Genomic DNA, 20,100 nt, shown 5'->3' on the forward strand with positions numbered 1-20,100 from the left:
TTAATCTCATCTGAGAATAACCTGTAAATCCAAATGATAGAACATTAAAGCTGACCTGATGAGTTCATTTCCTGTAGTGCAGGAAAGCCATAAGGTAGAAAACACACAAAAGCTTTGACCCATCAGTGCAGATCTCTTTAATCTTGAGTCCTAAACAAAGTTAATCAACTGTTTGGCTGAATGCCTCCTTTTCCAGACCATGTACTGGGTGGAATATTCTGCTTTCAAAGGGCTGAAGAATCCCATGTCCAGCTGCTGTAAGACAAGGGTGGAAGACCCAGGAGCAGGACATCTTGCCTCTTCACAGGAACCATAAAGCTCAAGCAGCATGCTAATATTTATGCTGAGGTAAATTTATGATATGAATAGTAAAAATTAGTTAAATGTATAATTAAAATAGCACTGCTGAGGTAAATTTATGATATGAATAGTAATAATGAGGTAAATGTATAATTAGAATAGCACTGCTGAGGTAAATTTATGATATGAATAGTAATAATGAGGTAAATGTATAATTAGAATAGCACTGCTGTGGTACATTTATGATATGAATATTAATAATGAGGTAAATGTATAATTAGAATAGCGCTGCTAAGGTAAATTTATGATATGAATAGTAATCATGAGGTAAATGTATAATTAAAATAGCACTGCTGAGGTACATTTATGATATGAATAGTAATAATGAGGTAAATGTATAATTAGAATAGCGCTGCTAAGGTAAATTTATGATATGAATAGTAATCATGAGGTAAATGTATAATTAAAATAGCACTGCTGAGGTAAATTTATGATATGAATAGTAATCATGAGGTAAATGTATAATTAAAATAGCACTGCTGAGGTAACTTTATGATATGAATAGTAATAATGAGGTAAATGTATAATTAGAATAGCGCTGCTAAGGTAAATTTATGATATGAATAGTAATCATGAGGTAAATGTATAATTAGAATAGCGCTGCTGAGGTAAATTTCTGATATGAATAGTAATAATGAGGTAAATGTATAATTAGAATAGCACTGCTGTGGTACATTTATGATATGAATAGTAATAATGAGGTAAATGTATAATTAGAATAGCGCTGCTAAGGTAAATTTATGATATGAATAGTAATAATGAGGTGAATGTATAATTAAAATAGCACTGCTAAGGTAAATTTATGATATGAATAGTAATAATGAGGTAAATGTATAATTAAAATAGCACTGCTGAGGTAAATTTATGATATGAATAGTAATCATGAGGTAAATGTATAATTAAAATAGCACTGCTGAGGTAACTTTATGATATGAATAGTAATAATGAGGTAAATGTATAATTAGAATAGCACTGCTGAGGTAAATTTATGATATGAATAGTAATAATGAGGTAAATGTATAATTAGAATAGCACTGCTGAGGTAACTTTATGATATGAATAGTAATAATGAGGTGAATGTATAATTAAAATAGCACTGCTGAGGTAAATTTATGATATGAATAGTAATAATGAGGTACATGTATAATTAGAATAGCACTGCTGAGGTAAATTTATGATATGAATAGTAATAATGAGGTGAATGTATAATTAGAATAGCGCTGCTGAGGTAAATTTATGATATGAATAGTAATAATGAGGTGAATGTATAATTAAAATAGCACTGCTGAGGTAAATTTATGATATGAATAGTAATAATGAGGTGAATGTATAATTAAAATAGCACTGCTGAGGTAAATTTATGATATGAATAGTAATAATGAGGTACATGTATAATTAGAATAGCACTGCTGAGGTAACTTTATGATATGAATAGTAATAATGAGGTGAATGTATAATTAAAATAGCACTGCTGAGGTAAATTTATGATATGAATAGTAATAATGAGGTAAATGTATAATTAAAATAGCACTGCTGAGGTAAATTTATGATATGAATAGTAATGAGGTAAATGTATAATTAGAATAGCGCTGCTGAGGTAAATTTATTATATGAATAGTAAATGACGTAAACTAAATAAATATTTTTATAATTAATGTAATTAATATACTTCATATAATTAATGATAGCCTTATTCACTATATATATATATATATATATATATATATATATATATATATACACACAGTGGAGGAAATAAGTATTTGATCCCCCACTGATTTTGAAAATTTGTACTCTGACAAATAATTAAACAGTCTATGAGTTTTATAGTAGCTTCATTTTAACAGCGAGAGATGAAATATCAAAACAAAAATCTAGAAAATGAAATAATATTTAAATAAAAAATAATTTGCAGTTCATTGAGGGAACTAAGTATTTAATCCCCTAAAAACCATGACTAATGTGGACTCCCACAGACCACTGACACACCCTAATCTCAGTAAAGTCGTTACCTGCATGAGAGACACCTGTCCCAAATTGTCACCTGTGTAAAATGCCACCTGCCAAGAGACTCAGTGACACTCCAACATCTCCACCATGGGCAAGACTAAAGAGCTGTCTGAAGAGGTCAGGGACAAAATTGTTGACCTACACAAGGCTGGAATGGGCTACAAAGCCATAAGTAAGAAGCTGGATGAGAAGGTGACAACTGTTGGTGCAATTATTCGGAAGTGGAAGAAGTACAACATTACTGTCAGTCGACCTAGGCCTGGAGCTCCATGCAAGATATCACCTCGTGGAGTCTCAATGAGCATGAGAAACAAGCTGGGCAGCTGGGACCACAGTCTCCAAAAAAAAAACCATTGGTAATACACTGAGACGCAATGGTTTACAATCCTGCAGTGCACACAAGGTTCCTCTGCTCAAGAAGGCTCATGTCCAGACCCGCCTCAAGTTCACCAGTGAACATATTAATGACTCTGAGAGAGACTGGGAGAAGGTGCTGTGGTCAGATGAGACCAAAATTGAGCTCTTTGGCCTCAACTTAACTCGACATGTTTGGAGGAAGAAAAATACGGAATATGACCCTAAGAACACCGTCCCTCTGCCAGGGCACTGAAAATGGGTCAGGGATGGGTCTTCCAGCACGACAACGACCCAAAACACAGCCAAATAAACAAAGGAGTGGCTCCATGGCCTAGCCAGTCCCCTGACCTCAATCCCATGGAAAATCTCTGGAGAGAGCTGAAGCTTCACGTTTCCAAATGCACGCCTAAAACCTTAAGGATTTGGAGATGATCTGCAGAGAGGAGTGGGCCAGAATGACTCCTGAAGTGAAGTGTGTGCAAACCTCTAAAAACTACAAGAAGCGTCTGACTGCTGTGCTCGCCAACAAGGGTTTTGCCACCAAGTATTAAATGATGTTTTACTGGGGGGTCAAATACTTATTTCCTTCAATGATTTTCAAGTTAATTTTTATTTCTGTTTTTATGTAATTCTCAAAGTTTTTCTTTTGATATTCTGTGTCACTGTTAAAATAAAGCTGGCATAAAATTATGGGACTTTTCATTTTCATTTATTTTTCTGTATTAAACATTTTAAAGTCATATTTAAAGTCATATTCTGAACAATATTTTTGTCTATAATTAAAACTTAGGAAAATTAAAGTAAAGCTTGATTATGGAAACATATTTGTAAATAACAGATCTGTCCTATTATTACATTTTTATAAAGCCTCGGTTTGTCAGAGTATTATTTTATTACTTAATGATATTGATAATACTCATAATAAAAAGAATGAATATTACAATAATGATATAAATAACAATTTAATTCAATTTAATAATAATAATTTATTAAACTTCTTTTTTCTTTGAGTAGAAAAAAAGAAACATCCAGAACACATCAGTAATACAGAACATCTCTTATTCATGCTGACCAACACACAAACTCTCCACCAGATCACTCCTCCAGATCACTTCTCCAGATCACTTCTCACTTCTCCAGGCTCCCTCTTTACTCCTCCAGACTCACTCCAGATTATCCAGATTACTCCTCCCATCATGTCTCCAAGCTCTCTGCTCCAAGCTCTCTGCTTCAGGCTCTCTGCTCCAAGCTCTCTGATCCAGACTCTCTGATCCAGACTCTCTGATCCAGGCTCTCTGATCCAGGCTCTCTGATCCAGGCTCTTTGATCCAGGCTCTCTGCTCTATTAATAAATGTTTTATTAAATGTATTGTTTATTAACAATTCAGCTAAAGCGGCACTATTGCAAATGTCACCCAATAGCAGAGCTTTCTGTGTGTCAAGAAGAGGAAAAAGTTCACATACCTTAAAGTTGAAGCTCATCTTCATCATCATCCTCTTCTTAACTGCTTATTTCAGCTCAGGACTGCAGTGGTATTAGGCGAGCACAGAAGTCCAGGCATTCCCATCCCCAACAAGTTCCACCACCTCTTGCTGGGGTTCCCCAAGGCATTCCCAGCTCAGCCGAGAGATATAATCACACCAGCAGGTCCTGGGTCTTCCTCTGGGTCTCCTCCCATTCGGCCATGTCCAGAGGGGACCGGGGGACTGATAATGACCGGGGGAAATCTTTATCAGATGCCCAAATCACCTCAGCTGGCTCACCTCAACGCCATGGAGCAGCAGCTCTACTCCGAGCCTCTCCCGGATAACAGAGCTCCTCGTTCCGTCACGAAGAGTGAATGGGACGCCACCATGACCTCAGACCTGGAGGAGCTGATTCTCATACTGACCGCTTTACACTCAGCTGCAAACTGCTCAAGTGCTCATCGGAGGCCATCACACACAGAAGCCTTGCTATCCTGTCCATGAACATCACAAACAGGAGTGGAGACAAGGCACAGCCCTGATGGAGCCCAACGGCAACACTGAACAAGCTTGACTTAGTGCTGAGAGAACAGACACAGCTCTCACACCGAGAGTACAAGGACTGCACGGCTCACATCAGTGACCTCGGCACCCCGTACTCCCCGAGCACTTCTCACAAAAAGCTTCGGGGAACATGGTTGTAGACTGGAACGGTGAACGCTCATGACCCCTCAACTATCTGAGAGAGTGTGAAGAGCTGGTCCACTGTTCCACAGTCAGGACAGAACCTGCGATGCTCCTCCTGAATCTGAGGTTTAACTATCGGGTGCATTCTCCTTTGCACTACCCTGGAATGGAGTTTCCTGGAGAGGCTGAGAAGTGTGATACCTCAAGAGTAAGCACACACTCTCCGGTTCTCATTCTTGAAAATGGGACCACCACCCAAGTACTCCAGTCCAGAGGTGCTGTTCCCGAGGTCCATGCAACATTGCAGAGGCATCTCAACCAAGACAGCCCTCCAGTGCCCAGAGCCTTCAGCTCCTCCAGGTGAATCTCCTCCACTTCTGGTGCTTTGCCACTATGGAGCTTTCTTCAGCTTCCTCAGTGACTTTGGCCAGAGAGGTGGAGAGATTCGGACTCCCTGGTAGCTTCCAGCCCTACCTCCTGGACAGAAGGCATGTTCCTCGAGTTTAGGAATTCCTCTAGGGGTGTTCTATACACTGCCCAACAATATCCTCAGCTGAGATCAGAGCTTCACCGCCCTAACTGACCACAGTTTGGACAATGATTCTCCTTCCTCTTCTGAGTTGTTGGATTATTTTACAGAACCTCCTTGTGGCCACCCGAACGTCATTCTCCATGGACTCTCCACACTGCTCCCACTCCCTGGACTACTGCCACTGCAAACCTGAAGATGTTGCAAAGCAGCTTTACAAAAAATCAGGAAATCAGGTCTATCCCAGCAGACCCTCACTAGTCGTTTGGGCCGTCGTAGGTCTGTCTGGCAGTTTTCCCCGCCACCTTGCCCAACTCACCTCTAGATGATGATCAGTTAACAGCTCAGTGCCTCTCTTTGCCCGAGAGTCCAAACATGGCCTAAGGTCACATGATATGAGCACAATATCATGAAGTGACCTTTGGCTCAAGGTACACTATGAGTATATCAAGTACACTCATGAGCAACCTTGTGTTTGAACATGGTGTTTGCTGTGGACAAATTGGGACTAGCACAAAAGTCCAATAACACCCTACCCCTCGGGTTGAGATCAGGCAGGCTGTTCCTCCAATCACTCATCTCCAACCCAGACCTTGTGGGAGCTGAAGGGGAGCTGAAGACTCGGTCTCCTGCTTTCCTGCATCACAATGGGCGATGGGAGCACAGCTTCTGCTTCCACCACCTGCCCATGGAGCGGGACTTTCCCTTCAGAATCAAACCCAGACAGTACACTACCATTACTGGGAGCCGTGCTGGTCGTCTACAGAGGATGAACTCTCTTCTTCAGGATCTGTTGGAGAGACAAAAATGACAAAGATTTACCAACTGAAACATTTCTGATCAATATTTAAAGGACCGTCACGATCACTCAACAGTCCACTTACCTTAAACTTGGGGAATCGCAGCCTTCTTCTTCCCTGCCTCACTGTGGGCTGTGGGAGGACAGCTTCTGCCTCCACCACCAGCCCATGGAGCAGGATGTCCGAAGTCCCATCCTCACGTCTCTGTTCAGGACTGGAACAGGCAGGAGCTTCTGTGGAGGCAGCAGAATGTGGAGCCCCCTGCTGGGAAGAGGAGGAGTTGTGCACCGCAGAGATGAAGAACTTCTTCACCTTCCCTCGAAGTGACCGGGAGGCTCTGGTAATCGGTGTGACAACATAAGCTTTAGCTGCCCTTTTAACTGCAGCACAAAAAGGACTGCAGCAGAAGCAGCCGTGCTCCTCCTCCACAGCCTCCACACTTCGGCAAGTTAGACCTGCCCCAGCTCTACTGCTGTCGTCTTCCTGGAGTGGGCTGACGTCTCCATGAGAACTGGGTTCCCCGTCCTCGTCAACGGCTTCCACCACAAACCTGCCTATAACTCTGGAGACGGTACAGAAGCAATGTGGAGAATAAGTATTAGCTTATTGTTAGTGAGCTAATACTGTATGTTACCTATTCACTGATTTACAGAACAGCTCTTCACTGTTCTAATGGACTGACTGTTTTAATGGAGAGAGCAGAGATACAACAGTCATAAATAGTGTGTAAACAACAAACAAGCAAACAAACATACCGTATTTTCTCCAAACGCTTAATGGTGTTCTGCTCATCAGCGTCGGTCAGAGACAGGACCTTCTCCCCATCTAAATCTCCAGTGTCCTGCTGCTGCTGCTGCTGGATCTCCTTACAGCTCTCATCACAGAGTCTCTCTGGAAACCCGAACGCATTCTCCTGTGGAGCGCTTTTAGCCTCAGCCACAGATGAGTCTGCAGTCTCACTCATTTCACTGTTGATAAAAATACAAGACAAATACAGCAAATAAGTAAACAGCTGACCAGTCTCAGGGGGAGTCACAAAGCAGGGTTCTCAGTTCAGTCAGAGAACTGAATCCCAGAGTCCAGCCTGTCCAATAGAAGAAGAGCTGAGGGACATTCCAGTCCTTAACACTGGGCTTAAGCTGAGAAATGCTGCTTTGTGAATCACCCAATCACCCAAAAAGCATCAACAGGGTTTGTTCATTCTAAAGTTTTTCAAAGCTAATCAATTAAAATAGAAATGAATAAACAACTCAGTTACATGTAAACAAACAAGCAAGAAATAAAAGCTTAATAATAAATCAACAATAAATCTAATTACAGTTAAAATACAATGAAAATGTTCCTCATGTTTATAATCCTGGAACTAGATACTCGGGTTCCAGTGCAATGGTTTACTTACTGTTCTTGACTCGACTGCAGCCAAGGATGCTGTGCCACCTGTGTTACCGAAGGCCGAAAGGAAGGACGGAACTGCAGCATGTAGGCGATCAGCTCCTGACAGGACTCCTCCACCGCCATCCCTTCCGGAAAGGTCAAGGGTCGCTGCTGGAGATTTGGGAGCTCTTTCAAATCCGTGTGGTCATACGGCCTGGACCCAGTGAGCATGACGTACAGGATCACGCCCAGGCTCCACACATCGCTCTTCTTCGGCTCGTAGGGCGTAGCCAAAAGCACCTCAGGAGCAGTGTAGTAGGAAGTGCAGCAGTACGTCTTACTTTCTTCAGGGGAGCCTTTTGAAATGCGTCCAAACCTGAAGCCGGTCAGTTTGATTTGACCGTCAGCAGTCAGCAGGACATTACTGCAGGTGAGATCTCGATGGACAATGTCCTGCTCGTGCAGATAGTCCACAGCGCTAACAAGCTGGGAGAACCACCTTTTGGCCTGATCGACGGGGATGTGGTGGAGCTCCTGGATCTTTTGATGGAGATCCGTGGCTGCAGCCTCCATCACGATGAACACCAGATGGTTAGGCATCTCAAAAATGTCATGCACCTGAACGATGTGAGGGTGCATCACTGTTTTCAGGATGTCCAGTTCCCGGGGCAGAAATTTGCTCACCAAATCAGGTTCCATCAATACACGGTCCACTATTTTAATGGCCACCTGCTTGGGGTGCTTCTTGGACGTGGCCAGCTTAATTTTGCCAAAACTGCCTTCCTGGATGTTGCCCAGCACCTCAAAGCCCAAGCTTCTCAGGGCTTTGTCAGTGTCTATTTTCTCCCTGCAGATGAAGAAAGAAGCAGAAAGTTAGAAGGTGGAGGAGGTTGTGAGGACCTCTTTCTCCTGTGCATTCCTGCTGGAATCAGCAGTTTATTTAGTCCTGATTCAGTTTTGATCTTAATCCTAACAGCTCTTCTAAAAGAACTTCTAGCAGTTCAGTGTTTAACAGTTCTTCAAATGTTGCCCCAATGTGAGCCCCCTCTTCTTCCTATATGTGCTTTAATTTACATCTACAGGAGAGTTCTAGTAACGTTCTAATACAGTATGGGTTCTTCTTTATATAGAGATATAAACCCACAATCTAAAATCAAATCATCACCAACAAAAATCCAATTAAAATAAAAGTACAATGAAATATTCTTTATATTTATAAACCTGGAACTAGAGACTCCAGTTCCAGCTCAATGGTTTACTCACCGGTCTTCAGGCAACTGCAGCCACTGGTGCTGTGCCACCTCTGCCACCGAAGGCCGAAGGTAGTAATGGAACTTCAGCATGTAGGAGATGAAGTTCTTACAGGGCTCATCCACGGTGACACCATCTGGATAATTCAAGGGTCGCTTCTGGAGATGCGGGAGCCTTTTCAGATTGTTGCTGTCGAAGGGCAGGGACCCAGTGACCATGGTGTACAAGATCACACCCAGGCTCCACACATCACTCCTCTTCGGGTCATAGGGCTCATGCAGAAGCACCTCAGGAGCAGAGTAGTGAGGAGTGCCACAGTACGACTCACTCAGGTCAGGGAAGCCTCTTGAGATGCGAACTAAACTGAAGTCGGTCAGTTTGATTTGGTCATCAGCAGTCAGCAGAACATTACTGCACTTCAGATCTCTATGGACAATGTTCTGCTGGTGCAGATAGACCACGGCACTCACGAGCTGGGAGAACCACCTTTTGGCCTGGTCAATGGGGATGTGGTGGAGCTCCTGGATCATGTGACAGAGATTGGTTGAGGCAGCCTCCATCACGATGAACACGTGCCTGTTACGCACCTCAATGATGTCATGCACCTGAACAATGTGAGGGTGCTGTACTTTTCGGAGAATGGCGAGTTCCCGGGGCAGATATTTGGAAACAAAACCAGGTTTCATCAACTTGAGGTCCATTGTTTTAATGGCCACCTGGTCGGGGTACTTCTTGGACGTGGCCAGCATCACCTTTCCAAAACTCCCTTCACCGATTTTGCGAACCACCTGAAAGCCCAGGCTCTTCAAGGCTTTCTTGCTTTCCATTGTTTCCCTGCAGATGGAAGCCGGTTCTAGATAAGTTGGCTCTAGATAAGAGCTTCAGCCAAATGACATCAGTGTCACTGACAACATAGGAATCAGCTGTCTAGCGGGCTGCTGAATCCCAACTGAGCCAATGAGGGAGAGCAGGCCTATTTATAGGTTCCGTGATGTCATCAGCATGACATCACAATGGAGAGGAGGAGTCAGGTCACTGAGGTCAGTTCCTCATTGGCTGTATAGAACTGCATGTACACACATGCTTCCAAAACATTGCCCCTATTTTGTTATTGCATATTTGTAGTGAATTATTTTAGATCTACAATCAAACTGTTCTGTTAGATAAATTAACTAAATACGCCACATTTAGCTAAATACTAAATTCACCCTAATGAGAGACTGTAGCTCCTCCTCCTCAGTATATATCACAATACCTACATTTAGAGCGTTATTAATATTCACCCTAATGAGAGACTGTAGCTCCTCCTCCTCAGTGTATATCACAGTACCTACATTTAGAGCGTTATTAATATTCACCCTAATGAGATACTGTAGCTCCGCCTCCTCAGTGTATATCACAATACCTACATTTAGAGCGTTATTAATATTCACCCTAATGAGAGACTGTAGCTCCTCCTCCTCAGTGTATATCACAATACCTACATTTAGAGCGTTATTAATATTCACCCTAATGAGAGACTGTAGCTCCGCCTCCTCAGCGTATATCACAATACCTACATTTAGAGTTATTAATATTCACCCTAATGAGAGACTGTAGCTCCTCCTCCTCAGCGTATATCACAATACCTACATTTAGAGCGTTATTAATATTCACCCTAATGAGAGACTGTAGCTCCGCCTCCTCAGTGTATATCACAATACCTACATTTAGAGCGTTATTAATATTCACCCTAATGAGAGACTGTAGCTCCGCCTCCTCAGTGTATATCACAATACCTACATTTAGAGCGTTATTAATATTCACCCTAATGAGAGACTGTAGCTCCTCCTCCTCAGTGTATATCACAATACCTACATTTAGAGCGTTATTAATATTCACCCTAATGAGAGACTGTAGCTCCGCCTCCTCAGTGTATATCACAATACCTACATTTAGAGCGTTATTAATATTCACCCTAATGAGAGACTGTAGCTCCGCCTCCTCAGTGTATATCACAATACCTACATTTAGAGCGTTATTAATATTCACCCTAATGAGAGACTGTAGCTCCTCCTCCTCAGTGTATATCACAATACCTACATTTAGAGCGTTATTAATATTCACCCTAATGAGAGACTGTAGCTCCGCCTCCTCAGTGTATATCACAATACCTACATTTAGAGCGTTATTAATATTCACCCTAATGAGAGACTGTAGCTCCTCCTCCTCAGTATATATCACAATACCTACATTTAGAGCGTTATTAATATTCACCCTGAGAGACTGTAGCTCCTCCTCAGTATATATCACAATACTTACATTTAGAGTGTTATATTAAACTTTTTCCTGTTGTTATTGAATAATTGTATAAATCAGTTAATTGTATAATGTGCTTAAAGGCTGGAGAGCGACGGTTGATATTAAACTCACCAGGAAAGATTTCTGCATATAGCTACAATTGCTGCTATCTATCACAGACATTCACAAACGTTGCTCAGTTTGAGCCACTTTGATTGTTTCCTATTTACAGAGCCAGAGCTGAGTAGTGTAACACAGGACCACCTTACCTTCCCTTTATGTTTACAGTGACATACACATACATATATACACTGGTCCTCAATTCTGCCAAAATTAATTTAATTTAATTGAGACCTGACATCAGCCTAATCTCCCAAGCACCTCCCCTGTACAGCACCCCTGCATATAGGTATAATTATTCCTATCTTTATAAATCTGCACTGCATTTCATTACTGGTTAAACCGTCTTTGACACTGTATGTGAACTTGAACTTCTTGGTTCTATGGAAAAAAAACAAATGCACTGTCAATTAAATTAATTCACACTAATGACTTTAATGACCCCTGAATCAGGTTCTCTGACAACAGTCATTTCCTTTCTTTTTCACAAGCCCTTTTAAAACTAAATATATTATAGCACTGCTGCAATGCTGACGTGGCTAATGCTGATTATTAGTGAATGTTCACAAATTCAAAGCAATTAAAACATATATATATATTTCCTTAGTTTCCTTCCTCCTAAGTTAAAAACAGCATCACTGATGAGTACAGTGAATCACTTCAGCTGGCTATATCTCCACAGGGACGCGCTACTGACCAAACAATTAAAAATCATTTTAGTCATGTACTGCATTTTTATTAATTCAGAGTTGCATTTTCATTTCAAAACTTTCAAAAATTTCAAAACAATAACTATTGAATTGAATTAGGGTTTATATCAGTGTGCTTTCAATGTCAGATATCTGCAATAGAGATGGCGCCCGATCTGACACCGAGCTAAAGCTTATACATCAGTTATACATGAGAAATATTAAGCTTTTATTGGTGGATGGTTTTCACTGTGCATTAGATCTATAAACGTACATTAACCACAGTTACACACAGATACGTTCTTCTATTATTAAACATTTAATCAAGTAAATAAAGAAAGGGTTCTACACAGTACTGATCAAGGGTTCTTCATGTTCACATTACTGGGCTGAGGTGCGTCACAGTTGTAAGCTTGGAGGTGGTCGTAACAGCAAGTAATGATTTTATTGGAAAACAAAGCAAAGACTGTTTTTTTTTCAGGACTGTGTGGACATGTAAAATCCGATATTTTCAAAACGGGACTTAGTCACTTTCACATGTAGTCCCAGATCAGACACATTTCTGATTATTGGGCATGTAGTATGAGTGTGAAAGATCAGATCAGACTTCATATGTCTGTCTGCCTGTATGCACACAATCACACGATTAGTCATCAGCCAGCGCTGTCAGGGCTCACCTTTATTAATGAATGTGAACCATCAGGATAGCCAAATCCAATCTGAGCAAATATCTGAATTGATTAATGAGCCATAGCGAAAGTGGAACCTTATTTTTTACGCCATGTGAAAAATCTATCAGAGGTTTTCCTTGTATTTGAACACTGACTTAGTGAGGCACTTGAGCATTAAGAACCATTTATGTGGTTCTCGGGGTTGTTAGGATTCTGTATAGTACCAGCGCATTTACTAAAGAACCCTAACAAACCCCTTTGTTTACACTGTAGATCCAGTTTGTAACTAAAACTAAACGAGAGAGAGAGATGTCATGAGACATGAGGTATGACATGTTAGGGCTGGGCGGTATATCGATATATTAAATGTGGGATATTAAGTGAGGCTATATCGTTTATATGGATATTTGTACATATCTTGTACATTATATTTCACAACATATATAATATTGTATCATATATCGCCAATATATGATTCCATAATATACGATAAGATGCGAAAATAGATCGGGATATCATTTTTTGCCCATATCGCCCAGCCCTATGACCTGTCTTATTTGAATTTAACAGTCTGATATTAATTAGATAGTAACAATTACACAACATTACATTGCCCCTGACTGATAACTTGCACCGAACTCAAGAGCTGAACAACCATATTATTAAATCATATTTTAGCGTTATCTTTAAATGGGTTGTATCGCATGTATTGAAAAGTATGTAACATCTGTTAGACACAGATTCACACCCCTTACTACTGTGCAACAGTCAAGACCATACTGCTATATATATATATATATATATATATATATATGCTCTGGCAATTCTGTATTTTATTAATTTCACTGCACTTATAACGCTACTAATAGCTGTTCTTATTCTCTCTGATGCTAATCCAGATGGGGGATTCCTTCCATTTGGCCTGCAGCAGTTTAGCCCCACCCACTCTGATCTGAATCGTATCGTATAGGATCGGTAGTAGTAGTAGATTGCAAAGTGTATCGGTTTTGTATTGTAAATGATGTACCAGGATGTGCGTACCAATATCAAAAATCCTACAGTGAAATACAGACAAAAATGCTACAGCTTTACGAAAATGTACCACTGACAATAGGTTCTTTGACTTGTAATGATAGTGGAACCATTTTGGTGCCATATAGAACCCTCTACAAATGTTTCCCACCAATCTGAAGAACGCTTTAACTATGTACAGATCTATTTAAGCATCCAAATGGTTCTTTCAGTTGTCAAATTTATTCTATATTTGAATTAACTTTACTAAACAATCTATTTTAAGGGTGTAGATTAAAGATACCTTACGATTTAGCTACCACTACCACAGATGGGTCAAATGCGGAGGGCACATTTCGCTGTACAGAGTACAGTGACAAATACTTGTACCTTTAAAATGACTATATTAAGTTTTACGTTTTCTAGGATTTTATGATTGGAAAAATAAGTCATTATAACTGCAATTTAAATTGACAATTTGTCCATTTAAAAGTAAATTTAAAAGTCAAAAATATTATAAAAATAGTGATGCACTAAGTTATTGGAATCATATAGCTAAATAATTCATTATTAACAAATAATTATATTAAAGTGTTTGTTAAACTATATGCTGGACTACAGCACTAAAATATCTGCATGTTACCAATTTAACAGTATTTATATAATAATAGCTGTTCTCTCAGTGATCCAAATGGGTCTAGAACCGATTAGTAATTTGCAGTCTCTGTATTTAGCACATCTGTGTTTGAGAGCTATGGGTCGAGCACTACAGCTTCTAGGTTGTTGTTAAATATGATCCTGCCGTCCACCTCCTTGCTGCAGTCTGGATGTCTGAGCAGCTTCAGAACGCCTGCCTTCAGCTCCGGGGAGGCACTCTTACTGAAATCCATCACCTCGGTCAGGAAGTCCAGCAGCAGCTCTCCTTTTTCGTCTCCCTCTGTGAAACACTCTGTGATGTCCATCTGGGACGGCAGGGTGTGCTTCTGGTAGGGGATTCCTTTGGCATCCAGGAAGCTCCTGATGTCTCCGGTTGTGACGCACTGGCTGATGTCGGTGTTACACAGCTCGGTGCGGTAGGTTCTCCACAGCCTACCCCACCCGCTGTCTCCTGCAGGGGGCGCAGTTAGGTAGTGTAAGTGTTACCATAGGCGTTTAACCCAGTCAGCCTTGAGAAGTTTAGTTCCACTCATTCGCTCTACAGCACTTTAGCACCATCCATGCAGTCTCCAACCAATCAGCATTGACTTATCTCAGTCTTAAAGGCCCAGCAGGGAATAGGTCAGTAGTTTAGCAGTGTTGCTAACAATGAATGGAAGCTAGTCCCCAGTTTACATGATGTAAGGTATGATATTTAAAACCACACAAATGCCATAAGCTCAGGGCTCAGGGGAAAATGAAACTACAGAGATGGGCCCTTTAAAATCTTTATCATCGTTGATTTTGGAAATCTGTAGAATAAACGCCCCCTGCTGGCCTGGATCCAATCAGCCAGTTTTTCACACTGATAGGTGAGTTTATTAACGGGTTAACACACAATAAGGTGTGCAGTTACTCAGTAACTACAGGGACTTTGCACAAACTTGTGGAGTTATTCTTTGGTAACAGAAGTATGTAATAACTTCAGTCTGAAGAGTGTTTATGTAACATTTAGGACTTTAATATTTTTAGGACTGTAATATTCACACGTTAGTTACGTCCCTCTGATTAAAGCTATTGGTGTGTGTGTGTGTGTGTGTGAGCACTCATTTAGCTCACCTGACACCAGGATGATGAGCAGTTTTCCATTCCTGTTCAGTAAACTTCGGAAAAATGAAACCGTGGCCTCAGGATCCTTAACATAGTACAGCATCTGTACAACATGGATCAGAAAGGAGCTGAGAGTCAATCACCTGCTCGTTTTTAATACAGATAAAAAAACATGACTGAAAAGCTCTGAACGAACCTGAATCATGTGAATAAAGTCCATCTTTTTCTCAGAGCTTCTTTCTTTCCAATCCTTCTCAAACTCAGACGATGTCATCTTGTTCCATCTGAAGGTAATGTGATCGAGGCCCGGCGTCTTCGAGACTAAAACTGAACAGAGTGAACACCGTTACAGTTCAGGTCATCTTCCTCTTCAGCACAAAACTACGTCACTGCATGTATCTTATGTTCTTATCCTGAGCTCTCACAGACATGTCAGGTAGGGGAAGGTAGAGTTAGGAGTCTTGCCCATGGTGGACTTGCCTGGCCCAGTATTCAAACCCTGCTTGGCCAATTGGTAGGCCATTTTTTTTACCCAGCACTCAACACCAACCGCACTCCTGTTCAGTGTCGTGTCGCTGACATCCTGGGGTCACTTTTTCCCCTCATTTTCAAAATGCACTTTTTGTCTGACACCAAATTTAAAGCTATAAAAAGTCATCTGAAGTACAATTTACACCACTGATATACGGGACAGGTAACAGGTTACGATTCAGTATAACGTGATACATTGATGTATTTTTTAAAATACATTTTTTATGAAAACTGTCAGTATAAAAACACACCATCAGATTAATACAACAGAGGAAAAGAAAAGTCTACTTTCATCCAATCAGAACAAAGGAATCTGGAGACAGTACAACATTATTAGTGTTCTAGTGGCCACTGTCTATCACCACTCTTTACATGTAAACTATCAATTAACATCAATCAAAACTTTCAGAGGATCGATACAGTATTACAAATCACAATATTACTACACTTCCACATATCAAACACCATATGGACAAAAGTATTGGGACACCTGCTCAATCATTGTTTCTTCTGAAATCAAGCAGTTTATCTACTCGATTCTGGAGGAGACTTCTGGTGAGGATTTGACTGCATTGCAGTCTGCATTGTGATTTGTCTGTTTGCTTCTTTTCTCAGTGAGAGCTACTTGATTAGTTCCACGTCCTACGATGCTGAATCATCTTCTCACAGTGGAAAGATGAAAACACACACACCTGTGGATGTTCTCAGAGCTGAAGGGAGAGTGGGGCTGGATTTTCTCCTGTTGTGTATATGACTGTGAGCAGTGTTCCTGGTCTAGCAGGCCTTGCAGGGGGTTGTTAAGGTTCCCATTTTTAACTCCAGTTTTGGGAACTCCTGTTATATCACTTTGACTTTCTCTTTCTTAATGCAGACTCTTTAGTTGATCTCCGTAGAATTGTGTCCTGGTACTGGTATTGTGAATCAAGGGGTTTCTGACTTTGGGGCAGTCCTGTATGTTTCTTTGGTAACAGAAGTTTGTAATAACATTTTCGGCCCATTGAAAATGTGTATCCTGAGTATATGTCACCCTGACTCGTCACTCGTCTGTAGATCTGATATTATTAGTAGTAAACATTTCATGGTTGATATCTGAAATATGAATTTCTAGTATTACAGAGATCTCTAACTTGAGTTTTAATAGTAAAAATTGAGACAGCTTGTCTTTCTGGCGGCATTTTAGGCAAAGACAGGTTAAAATACTGCCATGATATCAGGCTGGGCTACAGTAGAGCTTTCATTTAACATACATGTTTCTATGTAATTTTAATGATATAAACTAAATTTGCTCAGATTGAACTGAACCTGGTAGGCGCATCAGCAAACGACAGATGAAGAACAGATTAATGATCAGTCCGTACCTTTATATTTGTAAATCATGTCACCGCTGGGCTCAACCACCTCATTGTCCACTTTGGCCTCTGGATGCTTTAAGCGCAGCTGCCCGAGCATTTCCAGGTCAATCTCACCTGTAGATAAAATAAGATAATCCTTTTTTAGTCCCACAGTGGGAAATTCACAGTGCCACAGCAGCAAAGGGATAGCAAGACACTCAGATGCAAAACGTAGATAAATTAAGAAGATATCAAGCAGAGGTTGTTGATATTATCATTATTGTGATCAACTGCAGCATTACAGCATTATAGTATTACAGTATAGTTCATAATAATGGGTTATAGTATAATGGGTATGGTACGGCAGCCCATTATACATTTATATTATCCTGAATTTTTTAGCAGTTGTTTTATCCTTTCTTCAGAAAATGGTTCAAGTCCAGAGTTTGTTTGTTTGCAACATTAGCCTAGCATCTAGCCTGTTGTAAACTATGGAAGCACATATCACAGGTGTCTTGGCTAATCGACTGAATCTGGGCTCGGAGATCAATCATCAATCAAACTGCTTTAAACGACAAACTGACCAGCAAATCTCTCCAAATAATCTTTCAAGGTTTACAGAGAATCCAGAGTTTCCACGAGTTTCCATGTATTTTGCAGCCCGTCAGGACAGATTACTGCTGGCTAGGGCTAAGGATAGGGCTAATTCATTTTAAACAACAGGTCACTGCTGCCACTGCAAAAAAACCTGGAGTCCATGTGTTTTATTTTTATTATTATTATTTTTTGTAATAATTATTTTTATATTCATTTGAAAATCTAAAATCAGAAAATGAAAAAAAGAATCTTATTGTTATTTGTTTATGAATCTGATATTATTTTATTTAGATCCTTTTGACGTTCTTCATATTTTATAGTCAGCTTTGATTTTACATTTATACTCATATCCCTTTTCATATTTAACTTCTTAAATTTGTGACCCAGAGATGATTAATTAGAGCGCTTAATCAGGTTTGTTTTGAGGCCATGGCCGTGCACCTATATTGCTAAATTGTCAGCAGTTATGCAGAGACTGGAAACAAGTACAAAAGTAAACAGTGGGAGAAATTATATATATATATATATAAAGTGTGGCAACAACAGGTTATTGAAAAAATATAATAGTACAGTTCCAGATGTGTTGCGGTCAAGCAGAATCTTCCAGCCGTTATATATATAATACATATTTAGGAAATGAGGCTGCAACAGCTGGAAGATTCTGCTTGACAACACATCTGGAACTGTACTATTATATTCTTTTCATAAGTGTGGTAACCTGTTCCCCTGATCTTAAGGTGCCCTCAGAATTAGAAATGCACAGTGAGATTGGAATCATATCAGCTGGCAGATATTTGCTGTAAAAGGGGTCAAAGACAGAGCCATCAGGACTGAGAGCAGACAGAGCTAAACAGATAAGAGCCACACAGAGTAAGCACTGGGACTGGTCCAAATAACGTGGGTCCCAGAAACGGGTGGGGAAATCTAGACAGCCCAGGAGAGTCAGTGTATCTCCCCTTATAAATCCCTTCGCCCAAGTGGCTGTGTATCGGGCTCAACTGGCTCCACAAAGCATGCAATGCCTCCCTCTGGTGGCCGGAGGTGGCCTAGCCCTTGATCTAGCCCTGACACATTTCCTACGGCAGTCAGAGGAGTCATACCTGCTCCGCTTCCCACTCCCATCACATTCAGAGTCTCCTGTCCAGATCCGATGCTGCAGAAAGGGGGAGAGCGAGGAACATGCTATCTATAATCACACGGTTTATGACTTTATGGGAGGTCCAATGTACTACAGCGTAAACTACGACCCAAAGGCCTTACTCACCCAACCAGTATGTCTGGAAGAGCTCCATTGATGAAATCTCTCATGCACTGGTGTTCAGAGGAGCGATCCAGAAACAGCTGGAAGGCTTGGAGGTATCTGGAATAGTCATCCACCAGAGTCCTGAGGGGGGCCGCCATCGCTCTGAAACACAGACACACATCGAGAAGCCTTCAGAGGCTAAACCTGAGCCCAAGCGTTTCTGTACATGCTGCTGTATAGTGCTTCTCCAAGACACGTGAAGCTCCACCACATCATCTCAAACATGCCTGGAGAACACGAACGGCGAAGTCTGTTACGTTAGCTAACAGACGTCCACACAGGCTAGCTACAAGTCAACATGTCCAAATGTTTCTGGACACCTCTTTTAATAAATGCATTCAGCTATTTTAGGTTGCACCCATTGCTGATGCACACACACACAGCTGGTCTAGTCCCTGTAGAGAAGAAGTACTGCCAATAGAATAGGACTCTCTGGAGCAGATCAATGTGAACCCATTAGCACCATGCTGAATAATGCCAGATGATGTAAAGGTCTCTGTTAGACAGTTGGATGTTGGATGTGGAGAAATGGACAGCATGAGGACCACATCAGGATGAGGGTCAGCTCGTTATGTCCAGACGACAGGAGGTCAGAGTATCTCCCAAACTGGACAAAGGCTTGAGGGGATTCCGGCTAGCGGTGGTGAGCATCTAAAGTATCTACTAATAATGACCACCAACTGGCGCCCAAGGCTCATCAATGCACCAGTTTGGCGGCGGCTATCCCATCAGAAGTTCTACTGCGGCACAAGAACGATGATACTACTACTACTGCAACACACAGTGCAGCGCCCCCTGCTGTGTAGCTGCAGACCGGTCAAAGTGCCCATGCTGACCCCTGTCCACCGCCACCTCCTATAAACAGGTGAGCATCAGAACTGGACCGTGAAGTGATGGAGGACCTGAAGATGGAAGGTCTGGTCCTATGAGTCCTGTTTTCAGGTCTGTAGAGGGATGTTTTGGTGGCACGTCGAGGAACAACAGCA

The 20,100-nt window shown here is 41.1% G+C and overlaps 3 protein-coding genes across 3 annotated transcripts in view; 1 reads left to right on the forward strand and 2 right to left on the reverse strand.

The window, feature by feature from the left end:
* Positions 1-20,100, forward strand: part of nxph2a (neurexophilin 2a) — a 289,488-nt gene that overhangs the window by 185,781 nt on the left and 83,607 nt on the right. The gene's annotated exons all lie outside the window — the stretch shown is intronic.
* LOC140561146 (ribosomal protein S6 kinase alpha-3-like) lies at positions 6,148-9,662 on the reverse strand. Its single transcript, XM_072686111.1, has 5 exons — positions 8,848-9,662; positions 7,610-8,431; positions 6,966-7,178; positions 6,411-6,772; positions 6,148-6,200 (listed from the first exon to the last, which is right to left on the reverse strand). The coding sequence occupies exons 1-5, from the start codon at positions 9,660-9,662 to the stop codon at positions 6,148-6,150; spliced, it is 2,265 nt and encodes a 754-aa protein (XP_072542212.1).
* LOC140560499 (histamine N-methyltransferase-like) overlaps positions 11,950-20,100 on the reverse strand; it is an 8,836-nt gene continuing 685 nt past the window's right edge. The window contains exons 2-7 of the mRNA XM_072684969.1: positions 19,076-19,216; positions 18,912-18,964; positions 17,242-17,349; positions 15,549-15,679; positions 15,362-15,455; positions 11,950-14,714 (exon numbers count right to left, since the gene is read on the reverse strand). Coding sequence (XP_072541070.1) covers positions 14,359-14,714; positions 15,362-15,455; positions 15,549-15,679; positions 17,242-17,349; positions 18,912-18,964; positions 19,076-19,212 — 879 coding nt within the window. The 5' untranslated portion in view covers positions 19,213-19,216 and the 3' untranslated portion in view covers positions 11,950-14,358. The remainder of the gene's footprint in view (positions 14,715-15,361; positions 15,456-15,548; positions 15,680-17,241; positions 17,350-18,911; positions 18,965-19,075; positions 19,217-20,100) is intronic.

The sequence above is a fragment of the Salminus brasiliensis genome, chromosome 8, assembly GCF_030463535.1.
Source record: "Salminus brasiliensis chromosome 8, fSalBra1.hap2, whole genome shotgun sequence".
Lineage (NCBI taxonomy): Eukaryota > Metazoa > Chordata > Actinopteri > Characiformes > Bryconidae > Salminus > Salminus brasiliensis.

Coding starts and splice junctions, on each gene's coding strand:
- LOC140561146 (XM_072686111.1), bottom strand. CDS start 9,662: ATGGAAAGCAAGAAAGCCTTGAAGAGCCTGGGCTTTCAGGTGGTTCGC. Junction 8,432..8,847: donor CTGCAGTTGCCTGAAGACCG/GTGAGTAAACCA, acceptor CTTCATCTGCAG/GGAGAAAATAGACACTGACA. Junction 6,201..6,410: donor TTCCAGTCCTGAACAGAGAC/GTGAGGATGGGA, acceptor TCTCTCCAACAG/ATCCTGAAGAAGAGAGTTCA.